General features: G+C 38.5%; 1 protein-coding gene across 4 annotated transcripts in view; it reads right to left on the reverse strand.

The window, feature by feature from the left end:
* Positions 1 to 18,643, reverse strand: part of SLIT2 (slit guidance ligand 2) — a gene marked incomplete at both ends in the record, with an annotated part of 320,456 nt that overhangs the window by 136,045 nt on the left and 165,768 nt on the right. For all 4 annotated transcript variants that reach the window (XM_080940387.1, XM_080940386.1, XM_080940384.1 and 1 more), the window contains one exon: positions 894 to 965. In XM_080940387.1, the coding sequence (XP_080796513.1) occupies positions 894 to 965 (72 nt within the window). The remainder of the gene's footprint in view (positions 1 to 893; positions 966 to 18,643) is intronic.

Here is an 18,643-nt window from a genome sequence, read left to right on the forward strand (position 1 = left end):
AGGGCACTGTAATAGCTAAGGAACACATTTTAATTCCCCCACATTTGAAGTGAACTGAAAAGTCATTTGGAAAGACTAACGTTATTTTGGAATTGATAAAGATATATGTTGACAAAATTAGGTTTGCCACTGAGAGCTTATATCTTCCAGGCTGCTTGAGAGACATATGCACTTAAACCCTGTGCAAGAAACCAGATTAAATATTTATCAAGGAAAAGAAAAAAAAAGATGATTTTTCTTCTGTTCCTTATGAAGGGTTCTTATTCACATAACCCTTCAGAGATATGAGGGAAATGATGTGAGAAAAAATACATGTAAAGGTAAATTCATCATTTTTTATACTTTTAACATCTAAAACCCCAGAAAAAGCTGCAGTTATGAGCTATATTTATCTTTCGCTGGAAAATATTATGTATGCTTTCCAAAAGGAAGTAAACAGCTTATTTTCTGTGCTTCAGCATACCCTGCCAGAAACTACAAAGAGAGCAAGAAAGGACTTGGGAGAGGGAGCACCTTCATAGAAGCAAGGGGAAGGAGAGGGGGAAGGGAGAGATGGGGATATAACATTTGAAATATAAATACAGAGAATATCTAATAAAAATGAGGAAAAATAAAAAATAAAAAAGAATTTGGGAGAAAAATGAAAAGATCTTTCATTTATGTGAAAAATTAAAAACATTAATCACAATATGAAGACTACACTGTACATTGACCATAGTTGCCAAATTTTTTTACAAAAGCAAAATCTTATGTTCCTGTGGAAATATCGTCAAATCAAGAAGAGGGTTCCATCAATCTTTCATTTTTCTTATAGTTTAAAATACGTACACCTGACCCAAAAATAGATGATAATTTATAAAGCACTATAAATTAAAGCATATGTATATACTCACAGATTTTTAATGTCAACTGCCCCACGAAAAGCCTTCCTTGGAATTGCTTGAATTTGATTTTCACTGAGATCACTAAAAACAAAATAAAGGAGAGATAGCATTACAAAGTTATATTTTATGTTTCATTTAACCAAAATATGGAATAGAAAAATAAAAATTACCCCACAAAACAGCACCCTCCACCCAATAAAAAAAAAAAGGCAAACAGTTACCTGCAAAGCAAATAACCACACAAATACGTTTTAACTTAGTGTAATTCCAAGTTTGTATTAAATATTTTAATTCCTCGTTCTATTATAAAAGGTGGTATTTCTATGGTTGATCTAATATTGTAAAATAAAATATTTCATTAAGGCAAACAGTAGATTTGTCATAATTTCAAGGAGAACCTTTAGAATGTAACATTTTCCAAGCCTGCTGTTTTAGTTGAGCTTCCCAGAGAAGCACAACACTCAGACCACGTAACGGAGCTTCCGACGTGGCTGACGGATATTAAAATGGAATATGGCAACACTCACCCAATAACAAAATAAAAGTTTCTCCATGAAATATTAATAGTAGGCTGATTTAAAGCGTTCCATAAATACTTCTGTTTCAATCATAAACATAGAGTCTATATTTATATCTTAATTTAATTAAGAAATACATTTTAATCAAGGAAAAGAGTCCTCTCTGAGTTAAAATACTCAGAGAGTATTTGGGAAGGGAAAAAAATGCCCATCCTAAAATGGATTATAATTTTTTCCTTCCTAGAGTTCAAAATCAATTCTAAGAGCTTAGAAACTATTATTAGTGTTATCACATAAAGCGCGCGCGCACACACACACACACACACACAAAACTATGTACCACTGAAAACACAGAACTGCCCTCTGGCTTTGAGTTATATGGTCATACAGCAAGAAGCTGAAATATCAAGCAAACTATTAAAACACCAGTGAAGTTACTCAAATCCTAAGATGACCCATTCTCTCAAAGGAAGCTGAAGCTACTGACCACAGATGCCCAGCAGACGACCAACCCTGCGGAAGCACTTGGAGCAGGTCACTCCACGCTCTCCCAGCTGTGTGTGAGCAGAGCCTTCATGTGCTCCCAGGCACACATGAGAGGAGAGGCTGGGACTGGCTGCTGCAGAGATTTACTGCATGGTCTTGACCTCATGAACGCCGAGTTTTAAACAAATGAGATTTGACGTTATATCTCAATATGCTTAATGTTCAAATGAAAAAAAAAGGGGGGGTGTTTGCTAAGCACTCTGTAAAGATATAAGTGTTAATGGCACAGGCCTTCAGCAAAAGGTGAGGAGGTAGAGAAGGAGAAGCAGGAGGAGGAGAAAGAAGAGAAAGGGAGAAAGGGGGGGGGGGGAGAAGATGAAAAAAGGAAAATCTCATATTTTACTTCAGAAAGTAATTGTACCCATTTGTGCTTATGCAGGAAGCACATTCTAAAGCAGTATAGCTCATTACTGCTTTCAATAATTTCAGAGCATCCTTAAGAGCAATAAAACCTCATTTCCTTAAAAAAAAAAAAAAAAAAAAAAAGAAAAAACGCTGATTTCTCCCACTCCCACTTGTCATTGATTAGGACTGACTTCTTCCCTTCCGTTTAAGAATTATTCTGAGTTAAGAATATATAGGCCTCGATGGCAGAAACTGCTCAGAGGAGGTCATAGGACAAAGAGATTTCTGAGGAAGGAAAAAAAAAAGCATAGCAAGCAACGAGGAAGGGAAAAAACATGGCTTTCAAATGAATATGAAGCTATCTGGCTTTTTGAAAATGATTGTGTTTAACAGAGACTGCCCCACCTGGGGAGCCATCCCACATGCAGCCACCAAACCCAGACACTATTGGGGATGTCTAGAAGTGCATGCTGACAGGAGCCTGATATAGCTGTCTCCTGAGAGGCTCTGCCAGAGCCTGAACAATACAGAGGCAGATGCTCACAGTCAACCTTTGGACTGAGAACTGGGACCCCAAAAGCGAAGCTAGGGAAAGGACTGGATGAGCTGAAGGGGTTTGCAGCCCCATAGGAAGAACAATAACATCAACCAAACAGGCTCCCCTCCCCCCCAGAGCTCCCAGGGACTAGAACACCAACCAAAGGGTACACATGGAGGGACCCAGGGCTTCAGCTGCATATATGCAGCAGAGAATGGCCTTGTCTGACATCGATGGGAGGAGAGGCCCTTGGTCCTGGAAAGGTTTGATACCCCCAGTGTAGGGGAATGCCAGGGCGGTGAGGTGGGAATGGATGGGTGGGTGGGGGAGCACCCTCATAGAAGTAGGGGGAGGAAGGATGGAATGGTAGGTTTCTGGAGGGGAAAGCGGAAAAGAGGATAATATTTCAAATGAAAAGAAATAAAATATCCAATTAAAAAAATAAATGATTGTGCGTTCCCATTGTTGTGCCTGGGATCTGCATTCTAATCATTCTCCCTTACCACCTCTCAGAGGAGGGATACTTCAGAGAGCATAAAGGTAATGGTGGTAAAACATTTCCTCCTGCTTTTGTGTCTTCTCCCAGTTCTGCAGCCTTCTAATCTCTAGATCTGGGTCCCTTCCATCCCACAGTCTTTCTTTTGCTGGGTTTCTATGCCCTGGAGTCAGACCCTTGACTGACTTCAGTGTGGTGAGGGAAGGAAGGCTTTGTGTGGCTCAGATAAACATAACTGTGACACCCTGCAGTTTAGGAGGGATATCACTCCTGGATTTGGGATTATTTTTATTGATTTCCTATGACAAATTCCCAGAGCATAGACCAGTTTTCTTTGGCTAATAGTCACCAACCTTTTTCCCTCTAAGCCTTTGAAGGACTAAGAGGCTTGAACCTCAATATTTCCCTAAGACTGATGACTGTATCCAGCGGTTCCCCTGGAAAGATGGCTTCTCAGATGGAATGCAGTCCATTATGTTAAGCAGCTTTAATTATAGACCCCAGGTTTCCTTTGAGGAGTGGACTATGTTCACCTAGAAAGAGAGAACCTGACCTAAGCAATAGTTGATGGTTGAAAAGAATATCTGTCCCATGCTCCAATTACCATGTCTATGTTATAAAGTAGATATTATTATTTCAGTTTTGAGGGAGAGGACCTATGTTTTGAAAATGTTATCAGTGTTTAATGATGAGACTAATTATTAAGCATCCAGGAAATGCAGATAAACACAGAACCAATATTACTAAATCAGCTTTGATGTGATTTTTCTGAGTTTATGAACTCATGAAAGGATTTTCTCAATTTCCTAATTCATCCTAGGCTTTGTCATATGTCCTTTGTGCAATGGTGAATTCACACACACACACACACACATACACACACACACATACACACACACACACACTATTAATAGCTTAGGCCAGTATATTAAAGATTAGTGAATTAAATGAAGTTAGTTTTGTTTCTAGAAAATGTTAAATCAAGTAAAGATTTACTGAGTATCAAAGTACCATAAAAGCGCTGGTTACATGTTCACTCCCATTACTCTGCCTAGAAGGCAGCTATTTGACTTCACAGTCTTTGCTCTATTCCTTGAAGATGAAGGAAGGCACAGGAGACATCCCTCACTTCGGACTATTGTCCCTTGCACTATGCAGAATAAGCAAAATGGGTCACACCTACGAGCTGAGTGCGATGGAGCTACCATGGAGGAAGTTGGACATTACATTGCTAGGCAATAGAGTGTAAGAAATCTGCTCGAGCAGAGGAATGGCTTGATTGGCTTGATTTTTAGGAAGATTAATCTAGAAATTGAATTTCGGAGCAGACAGGGGTAATGGGCAGAGAAGTGCCAGGCAGTATCTCCAAGTCGGCTAGTGTCCAGGGCATGAGGTATTTTTAAAGGAGAACATTAGGTAATAAAATCTGAAGTTGGCTCCAGCTGGAGAGTAGCTGATGTAAGTTAAAGTGACGGCTAATCCCAGCAGAGATTCAAATCACCAGAATTTTCTGAGCAACATGGTGACAAAATTGTAAACCCAGAAAGACAATTGTTCTTCTGCTATGCCAGGTACTGGAGAGCCGAGGCAAGGTCAACGATCACTTTAGAGGTTCCTAAAATCTATCGTGTTATGACACTTCTGAAAAAAAACACTAAAATTCTTCTCTTATTTGTAAGTGTATTGATACTATGCTGTTACAGAAGCATGTGCATTCCTGCTGTCCAGAGAGGCCAGAAGCGGGAGGTGGGTCCCCTGAAACAGTCATGGGTGGTGGTGAGCTGCTGTGTAGGTGCTGGGAACCAAATCTAGGTCCTCTGCAAGAGCACAGCCCATGTTCTTAATTGCTGAGCCATCTTTTCAGCTCTGAAAACCCTGAAATTCTTGAAAGAAATGTCTTTCCACTTTACTGAAAATGACAGAATATAAGGAGTCTGTTCCTTTCAGATGCCATTCTCCAAAATTAAGAGGATGAGCGGACTTGACATGATTCCAGCAGGAAAAACCCCATGTGATTTACATACACACTACTGAGAAGCCAACAAGGACTACAACTGAGGCCAGATCCAGTTGGGGAATCACAACATTCTGGGCTTCTCATTTGAACCCTATTTTTTCCTCACTACATTTAACCTATCCTGAAACACATCTACAGTTGCTGCTCCTGCTCTTGTTTCTGCTTCTCTTCTTTCTCTTCCTCCTCTTGCTCTTGCACACTCCTGACCACTGTTAGGATATTAATGGATTGGCAGCCATCCCCATTTCTTAAATGACATAGTCCAAATTCTTCTTCTTGTATTGATTTATGACCAATTATAAAGCACCTCACCCCTATATAAATATTATATCCAAAATTATATGAGGCTATTTTCTCTTGATGTCTTCCTCATCCTAATTAAGGAGGGCAGAATCCTTACAGAGGCCTAGACCAGAGACTCTGGGCATCTTATTTGTCCAATGCCAATCTATTATCAAACTTCACCCAGCTTAACATATTTCCAGAATTTTCTGTCCTCCCTTCTCTTACCTTATCCTCTTTTAGTATACACTTGCTTAATACTCTGCAACTAAATTTATGCTGCAATATAGCCCTTTATGATTGCTGCTTCTTAGATACAAATGCCAGAGTATCTGATACAATGCAAGGAAAAGCTCAAGGCATCACAAAGATGTACACATGGTACCAAAGGAATTATTTGACACATGCCTTTGAGAACTCTTTATACTCTTTCACATTCTAGGACTGTTTGGGCTTTTGAGAAATTTGCAGGTGGTGGTTTATTTCAGAGCATTCCTGCTGTGTCTCTGTGTACACCTCAATCTTTGATAAACAAACCTTGTGTTTCTAATCACCTCCTAGTTTTTATTTGGATTGTGACTCTCCCGGAACTTGTAGTGCTAAACAAACAAGACTGTCATGAGGGATACAGGGCTTTTCTTCCTCTACTTTCTAACACATCTTGGTGCTAGTGGTTCTTAGTCCCAACCAAGTGTCAAAGAAAGATTTTGTACTCCCTCAGTGACACATGTGAGATTCTACCAAATTAAGTGGGGTGAAAATATCTGTATCTTGGGATCATTTGATCAACTGATGATCAATGCTAACACATATTAGGTTATTGCTCATAGCTAGCCAGTGCACTTTTGGTTTACTTTGTTCTTTCTAAAACTATATCAGGTTAAATTCCTTTTTCTCATTTTAGAGAGGGTAAGCTGAGGTTTAACAAAGGTTACACAATTAAACAGTGGTAATGTTGTTAGTATGCCTGCAGGAAAGACAGAACTTCGATGTGACTCAGCTGCTCTCAAAACCTGATATTGTTGGCCATTATCATATGCCTTAGATAAGAGGTGCCTTCAGTAACCACATAGCTATCTGATATTATTCTTCTAGCCCCTTCAGCAATGGTTTCAAGGTGTGGATCAAGGATCACTCATAGGAATCTACTATGGTGCTACTCTTAAGAATAAAACCAAACTAGAAGCAATGAGATTAAAAACCCTGACCTTGAGCTCCATACCAATTAGGAAAAATACTTAGCTTAGAGACCCAGAAATCAATGACTTCGTAAATGCACCAGCTAAACTTTATGATCAATGGCCTTGGAAACCATGTTAGCATTCTACTGGACTATCTGCAACAGAAGGTGTCTTTAATGTTAATTTTGGATTAGATGTGAGGTGTTTGTGTATATGCATACAGTCATGAGGCATAAATATCAATAGGAAGACAAAAGTAAGGAAAACCATTAAGTCAATAGGAATATGTATACCATACTCTGAACATAGGAGTATAAAAGAAGAAAAACTACTTTGGGGCTATTAATATATACATAACTTAAATTCTGTCATATTGAAGACTAAAGTTACCAGAGATTTAATACACCATCACTGTTGTACAACATTACTAAAACCAACATACAGATCCTTTTAAGAGACATTCCATTTTTATTAACTTTAATTATGTGTATGTGTTTGGGTACGTGCATGTGAGTTTATTCAGAGCCTAGGGGTCCTGGATCCTCATAATAACATACATATGGAAAGAAATGAATTATATGACAAGGGTATCACACACCAGGATGTGTTTCTTTCAGAATGGAGTGGAAGTAAACTAGATAAGAAAAATATTTTTTTAAAAAATGTAAATATATCATCTACTTTCAGAGCTAAACGAAGAATTCTCAACTGAGAAATCTCAAAAGGCCAAGAAGCAGCTAAAGATATGTTAAACATTCTTAGTCATCAGGGAAATGCCAATCAAAATGACCCTGAGATTCTACCTTAAACCTGTCAGAACGGCTAAGATCAAAAACTCAGGTGAGAACAGATGCTGGTGAGGATGTGAAGAAAGAGGAACACTTCTCCACTGTTGGTGGGATTGCAAGCAGGTACAACCACTCTGGATATCAGTCTGGTGGTTCCTCATAAAATTATCCTCATAAAATAGTACTACCTGAAGACCCAGCTATACTATTGCTGGGCATATACCCAAAAGATGCTCCAATATATAACAAGGACAAATGCTCCAGCATTTTCATGGCAGCCTTACTTATAATATCCAGAAGCTGGAAACAACTCAGATCTCCCTCAACAGAGGAATGGATACAGAAAATGTGGTACATTTACACAATGGAGTACTAATCAGCTATTAAAAACAATGACTTCATGAGATTCATAGGCAAATGGATAGAACTAGAAAATATCATCCTGACTGAGGCAACCCGATCACAAAAGAACACGCATGGTATGAACTCACTCGCAATTGGATATTAGGCAAAAATCTGGGAATACCCAAGAAACAATTCACAGACCACATGAAGCTCAATAAGAAGGAAGAACAAAGTGTGAATGCTTCAGTTTTTCTTTGAAGGGGGAGCAAAGTAATCACAGGAGAGAGAAGGGAGAGACGGGGGAGGGACTTATGAGGGAGAGGGGAGAGAGATGGGAATTAGGTGTGAGAGGAGATGGAAGAGATATACAGAGGGTCAAGAAATTGAACAGAGCTATGTAGCAGTAGGGGATGGGGAACTGGGAGTGGCTACCAGAAAGTCCCAACGCCAGAAAACAAGAGGCGCCCAGGACCCAATAGGATGACATTAGCTGAAATACCCAACCAAGGGGAGAAAGAACCTCTAGAGACCCTATCCAGATGTTAGGATGGGGCTACCAACCCATTTCAAAACTTTTAACCCAGAATTTCTCCTGTCTTAAGGAAATACATGGACAAAGAATGAAGCAGAGACTGAAGAAAAGACCATCCAGAGACTGCCCCACCTGGAGATTCATCCCATATGCAGCCACCAAACTCAGACAATATCACTGATGCCAAGAAGTGCATGCTGACAGGAGCCTGATATAGCTGTCTCTTGAGAGGCTCTGCTGGAGCCTGACCAATACAGACGAGATGCTTGCAGCCCCAGACTGACTGAGCACTGGACCTCAATGAAAAAGTTGGGGGTGGGGTTGAAGGAACCATCCATAATCCCTGGATATGGTCTCTACCAGTTCTCTCTCCTTTTTGTTGGGTATTTCAGATAATGTCATCCCAATTGGGTCTTTTAAGACTCTTGCTTCCTGGCATCTGGAACTTTCTAGTGCCTAAACCCAGTTCTCTTGGTTCTGTGAAGGATCAATATCCCAGTATAGGGGAATGCTTGGACTGTGAGGAGAAAGTGGGTGGGTGGGTGGAGACGATCCTCATAGAAGCAGGGGGAGAGTGGAATAGGGGTGATGCAGAGGGGAAACCTGGGAGTGGGGATAGCATTTGATATGTAAATAAAGAGAGATAAATAGGGATATCTTCAATCTACATATATATATATTCATTATAAGTGTGTTCATGAACAGGGGAATATTGAAAACTTGGAAAGACAAAATGCTTGTGTTTGAAGCCTAGGTATTTTACTGGCAAATAAAGGCGATTGTAGTGAATCTTTCTTTTTTAAAAAAACTCTTTACCTTTATTCCCTCTTTTTATAGTTCAGTCATTATCCCTCTCCCTTCCACCCTCCAACTGTTCCTCATCCCATTCTTCCTCTCCACTTCTCCAAGAAGATGTCCTCCCCTCCCATCCCACCCACCAGGCCTCCCCACTCCCTGGGGCCTCAAGTCTCTAGAGGGTTAGGTGCATCTTTTCTCACTGAGGTCAGACCAGACAGTCCTCTGCTGTATGTGTTTGGAGGCCTCAGACCAGCTGGTTAATGCTTGCTGCCTGGTTATAACATGTAGACATGTCGGTTGACAAGTGCCACCACCGTGGGTCTGAGTAAGCATGAGAACAATATGTGGCAAGTTGCTCCATTCTTTCCAATATCTGGGTCTTGAAGGTCCAACTCTTATCAACAGGCTTGCCCAGCAAGCACCATCTTGTTAGCCTTAATTTTGGTCTGTTAGACACAGTACCAGTCCAAAGCCAACATAGTCATAAAATTACCATATAGCACAGAAAAGCCTCAAATTTATAAAAATCTTCCTCCAACATCCAGGGCTGAAACTGCAGGCACGATACTTTTAGAAGCCTGTCTTGAATGGAGTATAATCCAGAATGGAGGAAAATATGGATAGGTTGAAAGAATTTTCATGCGTATTTATGTGAATCACTCTTCATAAATCATCACAGTAATTTTTTAATTTCTAAAAATGGATGGCAACTTTTGGGAATATTTCTTCTTTGCTTTCCGTATGTCTGAGCATTTTCAAAGGGACCATGTGACCTAGTGGTGCTGAATTACTGCATCAGCTCTTCAGAAAAGAGCCAACACTGCAGTGCTGCATTTTATTGCCTACGACGTATGGTTCTCAGTGGAGTATCCCATTAACCTCGCAGTCCAATGATATCATTTTAATTATATAAATTGAAATGGCAATGTATAATACCTATATCATGTAAAAATGGATTCACTTTATGTGAAAGTGCTCTAACTGTATTTCACCATGAAGTAATAAATTTGCTTTAGATGGCAAAGCTGTCTGTAAATTTAATTACTGGTAATTTTATTTTCCTCCACAGTTTAACCTCTCTTAGAGCCTGAGAAGAACTATCATAAATCTGTAATTGTACGAACTAATATGGAAAGTACTGACTAAGGATAGATGAATATTTACCTATATTTAGACTTTGGCAAGTCAAAATGTATAATTCTTGGTAAAAAAATAAATATGCCAACCTGTAAATATTACTATGGTGTACATTCCTAATTTCTAAATGTATTATTTACTTAAGGAAAATCCTTTTGCTCACAAATCTAATCAATTCATATATTTCATGAAAAGGAACTGTATATATAAAAATATATAAATATAAAAATATAAATATATAAATATATAAAATATTTGGTGCTCCAAATAATTAACTATACATAAAAGAAATACAGGCTTCAGATAATATGCAGATGTCTGCATTAGTCCAACAGAGATAGCTTATCCCAAAGGTCACAGAAAAGTGGATTCTCACAAGATTAATTTGGAGTTTCAAGATGAGTGGCCACCATCAATGGTTTTTTTTTTTTTTTTTTTTTTTTTTTTTTTTTTGTTTGTTTGTTTTGGCGAGTTTAGAATTCTCTACAGAGCAACTGATTGTAAAGCAAATAGAAAGTAAGCCTACCTTTGAAGGGCAAAATAAATTGCCTTTCAAAAAATTCATGTTAAGTTCATGTTAAGTCTCGTTGCTTAGAGGTGCACAGGACCCTTTTTTCCCAGCAGGTGCAGCGGAGAATGCATCATGTACCATAAGTCATGCTACCCAAACCAGAGTATTAATACTTACATCTAGACCATTCTCTTATGAAATCTGTTATTATCCCTATTTATTTTGGCAAACAATTCAGGCTCATTAAACGTCCACTCCCATCAAATCTGGGAGGAAAGTAGGAGGCCAGGAACAAGAGGGTATGGTATAAGAAGGAATATAGAGATGGTCAACACACTTGGAAGGCCTTTTGAAAACCCATATGGAAGTCTTCCTAATATACATACACGTACAGAGCCACCCTATGACCGGAGACACCATGCCCAACCTGGCATCTCATACCAACAAGCAAAACCTCAGTTATATCAGTTATACTGTTGAGTTTGTTTGCCAAAGGGTTTATATAAACATCCCCAGACATCAAAGAGACACCACGCAAACATCGCAAGCTAAGGATGTTGGTTCCTCTCCCTAAACTGATGGCAAAGCGACATTGCAAAAGACATGTCATGGAACATGGAGGAATTGAACTGTTATCCAACTAGAAGCTTCACCCCTACTGACTACTGTTCATGGTGCTATAAGGTACTTTAAAAGGCGCCAGAGAAGAAATGCTATCATCAGTTTCACCCACTGACAACAAAGACTTTAGAGAGATATATTGGTGTAGTGGTAGCACAAATGTCATAAGAGTAACCAACGACTTTTCTATTAGAAGGTCCACTCATGAGATGAAGCCCACATGTGAGGTTCCCAAGCACTTCACATTAGATAGGTCATGGGACTGGAAAAAAATAATACCATTATTTTGCTAAAGGAACAAACAGAAATAAAACGACCCCTAATAACATATTGCTGTACATATATATATCTGTTTATCCTTCACCTATTTTCAGGGAAGATTGTTCTTGTACTAGATGGGAATTTGTACATATGTACACAACTGAAGAACGTGCCAAGAATGAGAAACTTTAGAGCACACAGTCTTAGGTGGGATGACGTTACTGAACTCAAGGCTCAGGGAGAGGAAACAGAAAGACTGTAAGAGCCATAGGTAAATTGTGACTCAATAGAAAATTCCTTCCAAAGACAAGAGGAGTGATATAAAAATGAATTGACAACAGTTTGACATCATGCAAAAAACCCTCACAGTTTCAAACCTTTTACTATTCTAGTGCTGAGAAGGATAAATGGATATAAATCCGTACCTCTAATGAAGAAGCTATTTAAACAACTTATCTCCTGGGAAAGGAGAGCCAGGTTTCTCCAATAGGATGTTATTCTAAAGCAGATCCTGTGCCTTGGAATACTTGGGCAACACCAAATGAACTCCATGCCTTTGTTTCTCTCTCTCTCCCTCCCTCCCTACCTCCCTTTTTCTGCCTGCCGGCCTTTCTCCGTTTCAGTCTCTCTTTGTGAGTGTGTTTGTGTGTGAATACTTTTCCTCAGTTTAGGTATTCTTTGTCCATAGTGGTTCTATCTTATTAATTTGTGTTGATATTTGTTTACAATATTCGATTGTTGTTATTATTTTTCCTGTGTTGTTTTGAGAAAGAATGGATATGAGTGAGGTGGATGGATAAGGATGTAAGAAGAAGGAGGGAGGAAGAATAGGTGATGATAAATGCTAGTAAATTATATTTCATAAAACTTTTAACAATTGAAAAACTATAAAGTCATCTATACAATATGACTACAGCACTAAGCTTTCAAATGTCACACTTGAATAGATTGTGTACAATACTGGGTACAGTACTCAGCACCCAACAAATGGTTTCACTTAGGCTAGGATTGCACATTAGGCCTGTGGCTAACTCTGTAGTGTTTCTGTTTGCACTGTGTGAGATAGAATGACGTAAACTTTCTATTCACATATGAAGTGTTTTATCAGATGTGTTGATACACCTATGACATTAAGCCAATTGTTTTGACTTTGAAACTTACTAAGGCTTAAGTTTTAAACATTATACATTAAGACTAACATTTAAAATGTATTTTATAAAGCTGTTGGAAAATTGTGTCAGAAATTTAGCATGTGTGACATGTTATCATCTTAAAGTGAAAATGCATATCAAGGAACAGGATTTCATTTGGGAAAAAAAAATAGGTATAATTTAATACAAAAACCACATCCCTCACGGTACAATTTTGAACAAGAAGATAATGTTTTTCTTTTGGCTTAAATACGTTATTTCTGAATGATAACACTGCACTTGTCAATAAACACTTAAAAACAATTTTTGCAAGCTGGGTAATATTGATATACTTTAAGTTCAGGAAATTTAAATCCATCATATCCAGTTTCTGGATGTCAAAGGAACATTACGAGTTGATAGGTTACATCTGATGAGCTACAATATTCTGAATGCAAAAAGCTATTTTATAATTTTTGAAAGGCAATTTCAAGTGGATGTTTTAATTAGATGTACAAAGTACCTGTCCACATTCAGTCCGCAAACATTTCCAAGAATCCAACGTCATATTTTCATGACATTGAGGTTTCTGAATTGCATACGGGAGAGTTAAACACAAAAGTTAAATCAGAATAATCACTTCCGGCCCTGGGTTTGCTTAGATACTGTGGTGGCTTCGTAGACGGAGGTCATGGAGGTGCTCAGAGGCATCACTACTGCCTTCTCTGTTCTGATAAACGTCAATACGCAGGGATGGAGGGAGCTCCCCCCTTCAAAGTGCTTGCTTTCTCCAGCACATCAGGACTAGTGGCAGGAAATGAATGAAGTACATAAAAATACATACCACCTTCAGAAGTAAGCAAGATATCGCTAACACAAAGATTGCGATGTGGGAGGAACATAAGGAAGGCTTGTGGAGGGAACGGCAAAACCCTCCAAGTTCACAAGGCCTTTCCAAATACATCTGAACTTCAAGTAACATTGGGTGCTTTACACACCATGGTGTGTAATGATGAAAACGTATTTCAGGAGACGAAAGACCAAATGTCTCAAGCATGTACATTTAAAACAGGCACACACTGGTTCCTTGTGTGAAGCGTCTTAACTGTCCCACATGTGTAGAAGACCTCCTGAGTCCTATCAGAGTCACGTGAAACCATTCCAGTGAGGCGAGTTTTACTTTGAATGTAGAAAGCCACTTAGGCGTCTTTCTCTTGTGCCTGCTGTCAATAGGCGTTCGAACCCATCACACTCGCTGATGCTCTTTTAATCATGGATGCCAAAGCGATTCCTAGCTAAGTTGACGGCAAACTACACGGCTGTAGCAGCAACCCTTCTTTGTTGTTAAAACTCTCCCTGGATGCCAGAAGAAATGCAAGCACGATTCTGCAGTGTAAGTCAATCTCCCGGCCACTGGATCAATTCTGCCTAACAACTGCTCCAAAAAGGCACTTAAATCAATTGGCTTCAGAGATAGCATGTATAACATGATCTATGTGCAACTATACTTAGCTATACCACACAGATAATTAACCTCAGTAGATTGAAGACTCACATTTGAGAGCAGCTCCCATGTCAATACAGCATTGTGGGAGGTACCTATTGGTAAAGCACTCAAAGGGACATGTGCTGTGTATGTTCATAATCCTAGAGCACTTAATTCCAACATATGAGAGTATTCATGTCCTGTGACCTCAGCAGCGTGTATACAGCTTAGGACAACTGCATATGGGCTTTATTGATCATAGTATTTTATTTAATAGCATGAACAAGAAGCCACCTATAAAAATAAAGATGCCTGGATTATTTGGTATACATCAGTGAGTTTATTTGAAGAAATGGCGGCTTTCAGTTGGCGAGAAACGTGTTTTTATTTCTACCACACAGAGACCAGCCATGGTCATCCCATCAGTAAGTGGGTCCGAATGACAGCAGCTGACAACAGAAGAAGCTTGAAGAGATTTGCAGAGAAGCTAGAACACAACAGAGCAGAACAGGGGGATCAGATGATGCTAAGATTCTGGGTGGCTTAAATATCAGAGACTGTGGGGGGTGTGAAATACTATGCATGCATATAAACACCCACAGACATATGTTTTAAGGTTCCTATTCTTAAATTTTGGGTGAACTTACATATTGCTGCCTTTCTCTAAAGGCACATTGTTTTCATAGAAATATGGGATTTCCTTATTTAATTCCCTTACCAGGGATGACCCTGCACACCTAAAGTACAGTGTGATGTGAGAACTGGGGAACACATAATGGACAGTGGTATACCATTGTTTCTGATATGTTTGGAGGAAGCTGCATAACTCCAAAAAAATGTCACATTCACACTACGTTTTTACCAGTTTACAACTACTGAGCAAGTATCTTTAGGATTGTAATTTGAAGAAGTCAGCTAAAGTTGGAATAAAGATGAACTCAACTAGTATACATAGTCTATTTCTTTTTTATTTAAAAAGAGAGAGATACCTGTACAGATTTTTAAAAGCATTTTGGCATAAAACTTTATGTACATATTTTTGTCAGTTCCTGAATTTTTTAAAGGTTTCCTAGTATGCATTGAAATCTTACTAGTTATCATAACCATAAAGTACATGTAAAACAGAACATGACATGGAAATAGTCAAAGTTTTCTTGGTGTTTATAGATTAGACATAATGATTTTTAAATACCAAAATTTGCCACAAGGCTGACTTCCTAGCTCTTGAGTTATTAATGATTTAAGTTTTAGGTGTACCCCACTCTGACAGGGTGCTGTACATTTGTTGTTGTTGTTGTTGTTGTTTTCCTACAAACTGAGGCTTCCACTTTTTGGCATTTCTGTTTTTGAGCTTCATATGATCTGTAAGTTGTTTCTGGGGTGTTCAGAGCTTTCTGGGGCTAGTATCCAATTATCGGTGACTGCATATTATGTCTGTTCTTTTGTGACTGGGTTACCTCACTCAGGATGATATTCTCTAGATGCAGCCATTTTCTTAGGAATTTCACAAAGTCATTGTTTCTGATGGCTGAGTAGTACTCCATTGTGTAAATATACCACAATTTTTGTATCCATTCATCTACTGAAAGACATCTGGGTTCTTTCCAGCTTCTGACTATTATAAAGGACACATGCTCCACCATGCTTATAGTCTATTTCAAATTAGATTTGTTATTAGGACAAAGTTATCCTTCATAAGCAATATAGCAATGTAATGGTAAAGACAATTTTGTATTTAATTAAATATTTTTACTTCTTTTCTTTATACCCTTCTCAGTGCCCCCTCCAAGCTGCACCTCCCACGATCATTTGCCCACCCCTCCCCTTCTTCTGTGTGGAAACAGTGCAGAGCCTCTACTGTGGACTGGTCCATGTGTGCTCTCTGGGGTCCGTACGGGGAAGGATGAGGGATATTGTCACATCACCTTTGTATTGATGCTTTCTACGGGCTTTTCTGCCATTAACATCATCTCATACATATGAAACATTAAAGTGTTCTGTGATTTCCCTCTCGTACGACTTTGGTATAAACACCTTGTGTTTTGTCTAAGTTTCAGTTTAAAACCAGCTTTTTAAAATATTCCAGTAGTTTTCCATTTTACTTAGATCTTTGAGCCATTGACATTTTCTCTTGTTAAAGAAAATAACAATTAAAAATAACATTTTCTCAAATGTTTTGAGCTATAGATTAAGATATATTTTCTAATTTTTAGACAAACCAACTAACTGTTCAATACTTTCCTATTTACAAGTTGACAAGTTTCCCATTAATTAAAATAGCAATTATAAATCTAAAGTAAGTTTCCATGTAGATCTACATGGTTCTATTTTGGACCCTGGTATGTATGTGTGTGTGTATATGCACACACACACACACACACACATATTATAATGTATAATATATTATATATTAATTTCTATTAGCAAAAAGATTACCCTCTTTTAAGAAAACATATCCATAATTCAACACAATTCAATACACATATAAGTAAAAAAACAACCTCTAGAAACAGAGTAATCTTTTTCTACTAATTCTTATGTAAAAATTATTTCTAAAACATTTATGTTGGAAAAGTTTAATCAATTATCTGACTGTGAAATTTGTGACTTAAAAAATACAGTATATTTAGTGCTAATAAACTTAAGTCTTTTGAAAAGGCAATAACTAGCTAAGAAGAGATGGCGATTGGCCACACACACTTCCTACATTCCTAATACACCGTGTGGGCAGATGTGGTAAAACCCTAGCCCAGGAAACAGTCATTTCCTGTGATCAATTCTTCCTGCTTCACTCTCACTCATTCTGTTCACTGAGGAAAATCTATGGATTCCTCAAACCTTGGCTCCCATTCTTTCCTTCCTCCTCACTCCCTCGTGAGTGAAGCTGATTAAAAAAAAAAAAAGTCTTAAAGATTTGCAGTTTCTTCCTTTAAAAGTATTTATACATTCATTTATACACCTATATTTGTGTGTGCATGACCCCGTGTGTGTGTGTGTGTGTGTGTGTGTGTGTGTGTGTGTGTTTCTGTCTGCCTCTGTCTCTCTGTCTCTATCCCTGCATATCTATGTCTTTGTCTTTCTTGGCTTCTCTATTGCCCTCTCTGTCTGTTTCTGTCTGTCTCCCCGCCCCCATGTGTCTTGGTCTGTCTCTGACTCTCTCCCTCTGTTTCTCTGTGCCTTTCTCTATCTCTCTGTCATATCTGTCTTTCTCTGTCTCTGTCTGTCTCTCTGTCTGTCTCTGTCTCTCTCCCTCTGTTTCTCTGTGTCTCTTTGTGTCTGTCCCTATTTCTCTGCATGTGTGTGTGTTCTGAAGTAAACAAAGAAGAAAGCCCTGTGTTCTGTAGCCTTGCTCCTTGTAAAGAGGTACATGCCAATTGGCTTTTCACAACAGATTGTATCCTTGCTTCTTCCAGGAAACACAGGGAACCAAATTTTCCTAGGAGACGTTCATACCTTTTAACTTTATGACTTGTCTCTTCAGATCAATAAACTGTGTTGTGACTCAGATGGGAATAAATCAGAAAAACCTGAGACCGGTTTCTGTTAGTGGGGTTGCTTCCACGATTTGTAATTCGTCAATTACCAAACTGAACCCTACATATCCTGGGTAAGAGCCACCACCTTTAGTTCATCTGTTACCCAGACACGTCATCTCTTTGACGCTCTCTGTCCAAAAAGTGTCCTTACAAGTAATATTAGACTCTTGCAGGGCTCCAGTTAAATGTTAAGCATGTGTTCGTGAGGGTGAGCGCTCTGTGAAGTTTCTACCCTCTCCATCCTCTCTGTCTCTCATGGATTTCTGTGTTCCTTGGCCAACTTCCTGTGCTTTCTTTGTTCAGATAAAACATTAACAATAAAATTTCCCTGAAAGTACACCTTCGAATCCCTACATTATTTTATTTGCTACAACAAAAAGAAGTTAGGCATGGATTGGACTTTTTATTATCATCTATTTCAGCAGAGATGCCAATTGGTTCTATGCTCATACGATTAATAATATGAATTTCTGGTCTTGAGTTTAGGTTTGAAATATTCTGCCATCAGAAATTTAATTAGCTATTTGACCAGAAATACAAGCAGAAAGGCCATTTTGATAGAGCTCTTTATTTCAAATGATGCATATTTTTTCATTTACACTTAAATTTCATTTTGATATTGAAGAGCACTGTAAGTTTTTTTTAAAGCTTTCAGATTTATTTTTCCAAGTAGAAAATAGATAACCTAATG

The sequence above is a fragment of the Micromys minutus genome (genome assembly GCF_963924665.1).
Source record: "Micromys minutus genome assembly, chromosome: 1".
In the NCBI taxonomy this organism is placed as follows: domain Eukaryota; kingdom Metazoa; phylum Chordata; class Mammalia; order Rodentia; family Muridae; genus Micromys; species Micromys minutus.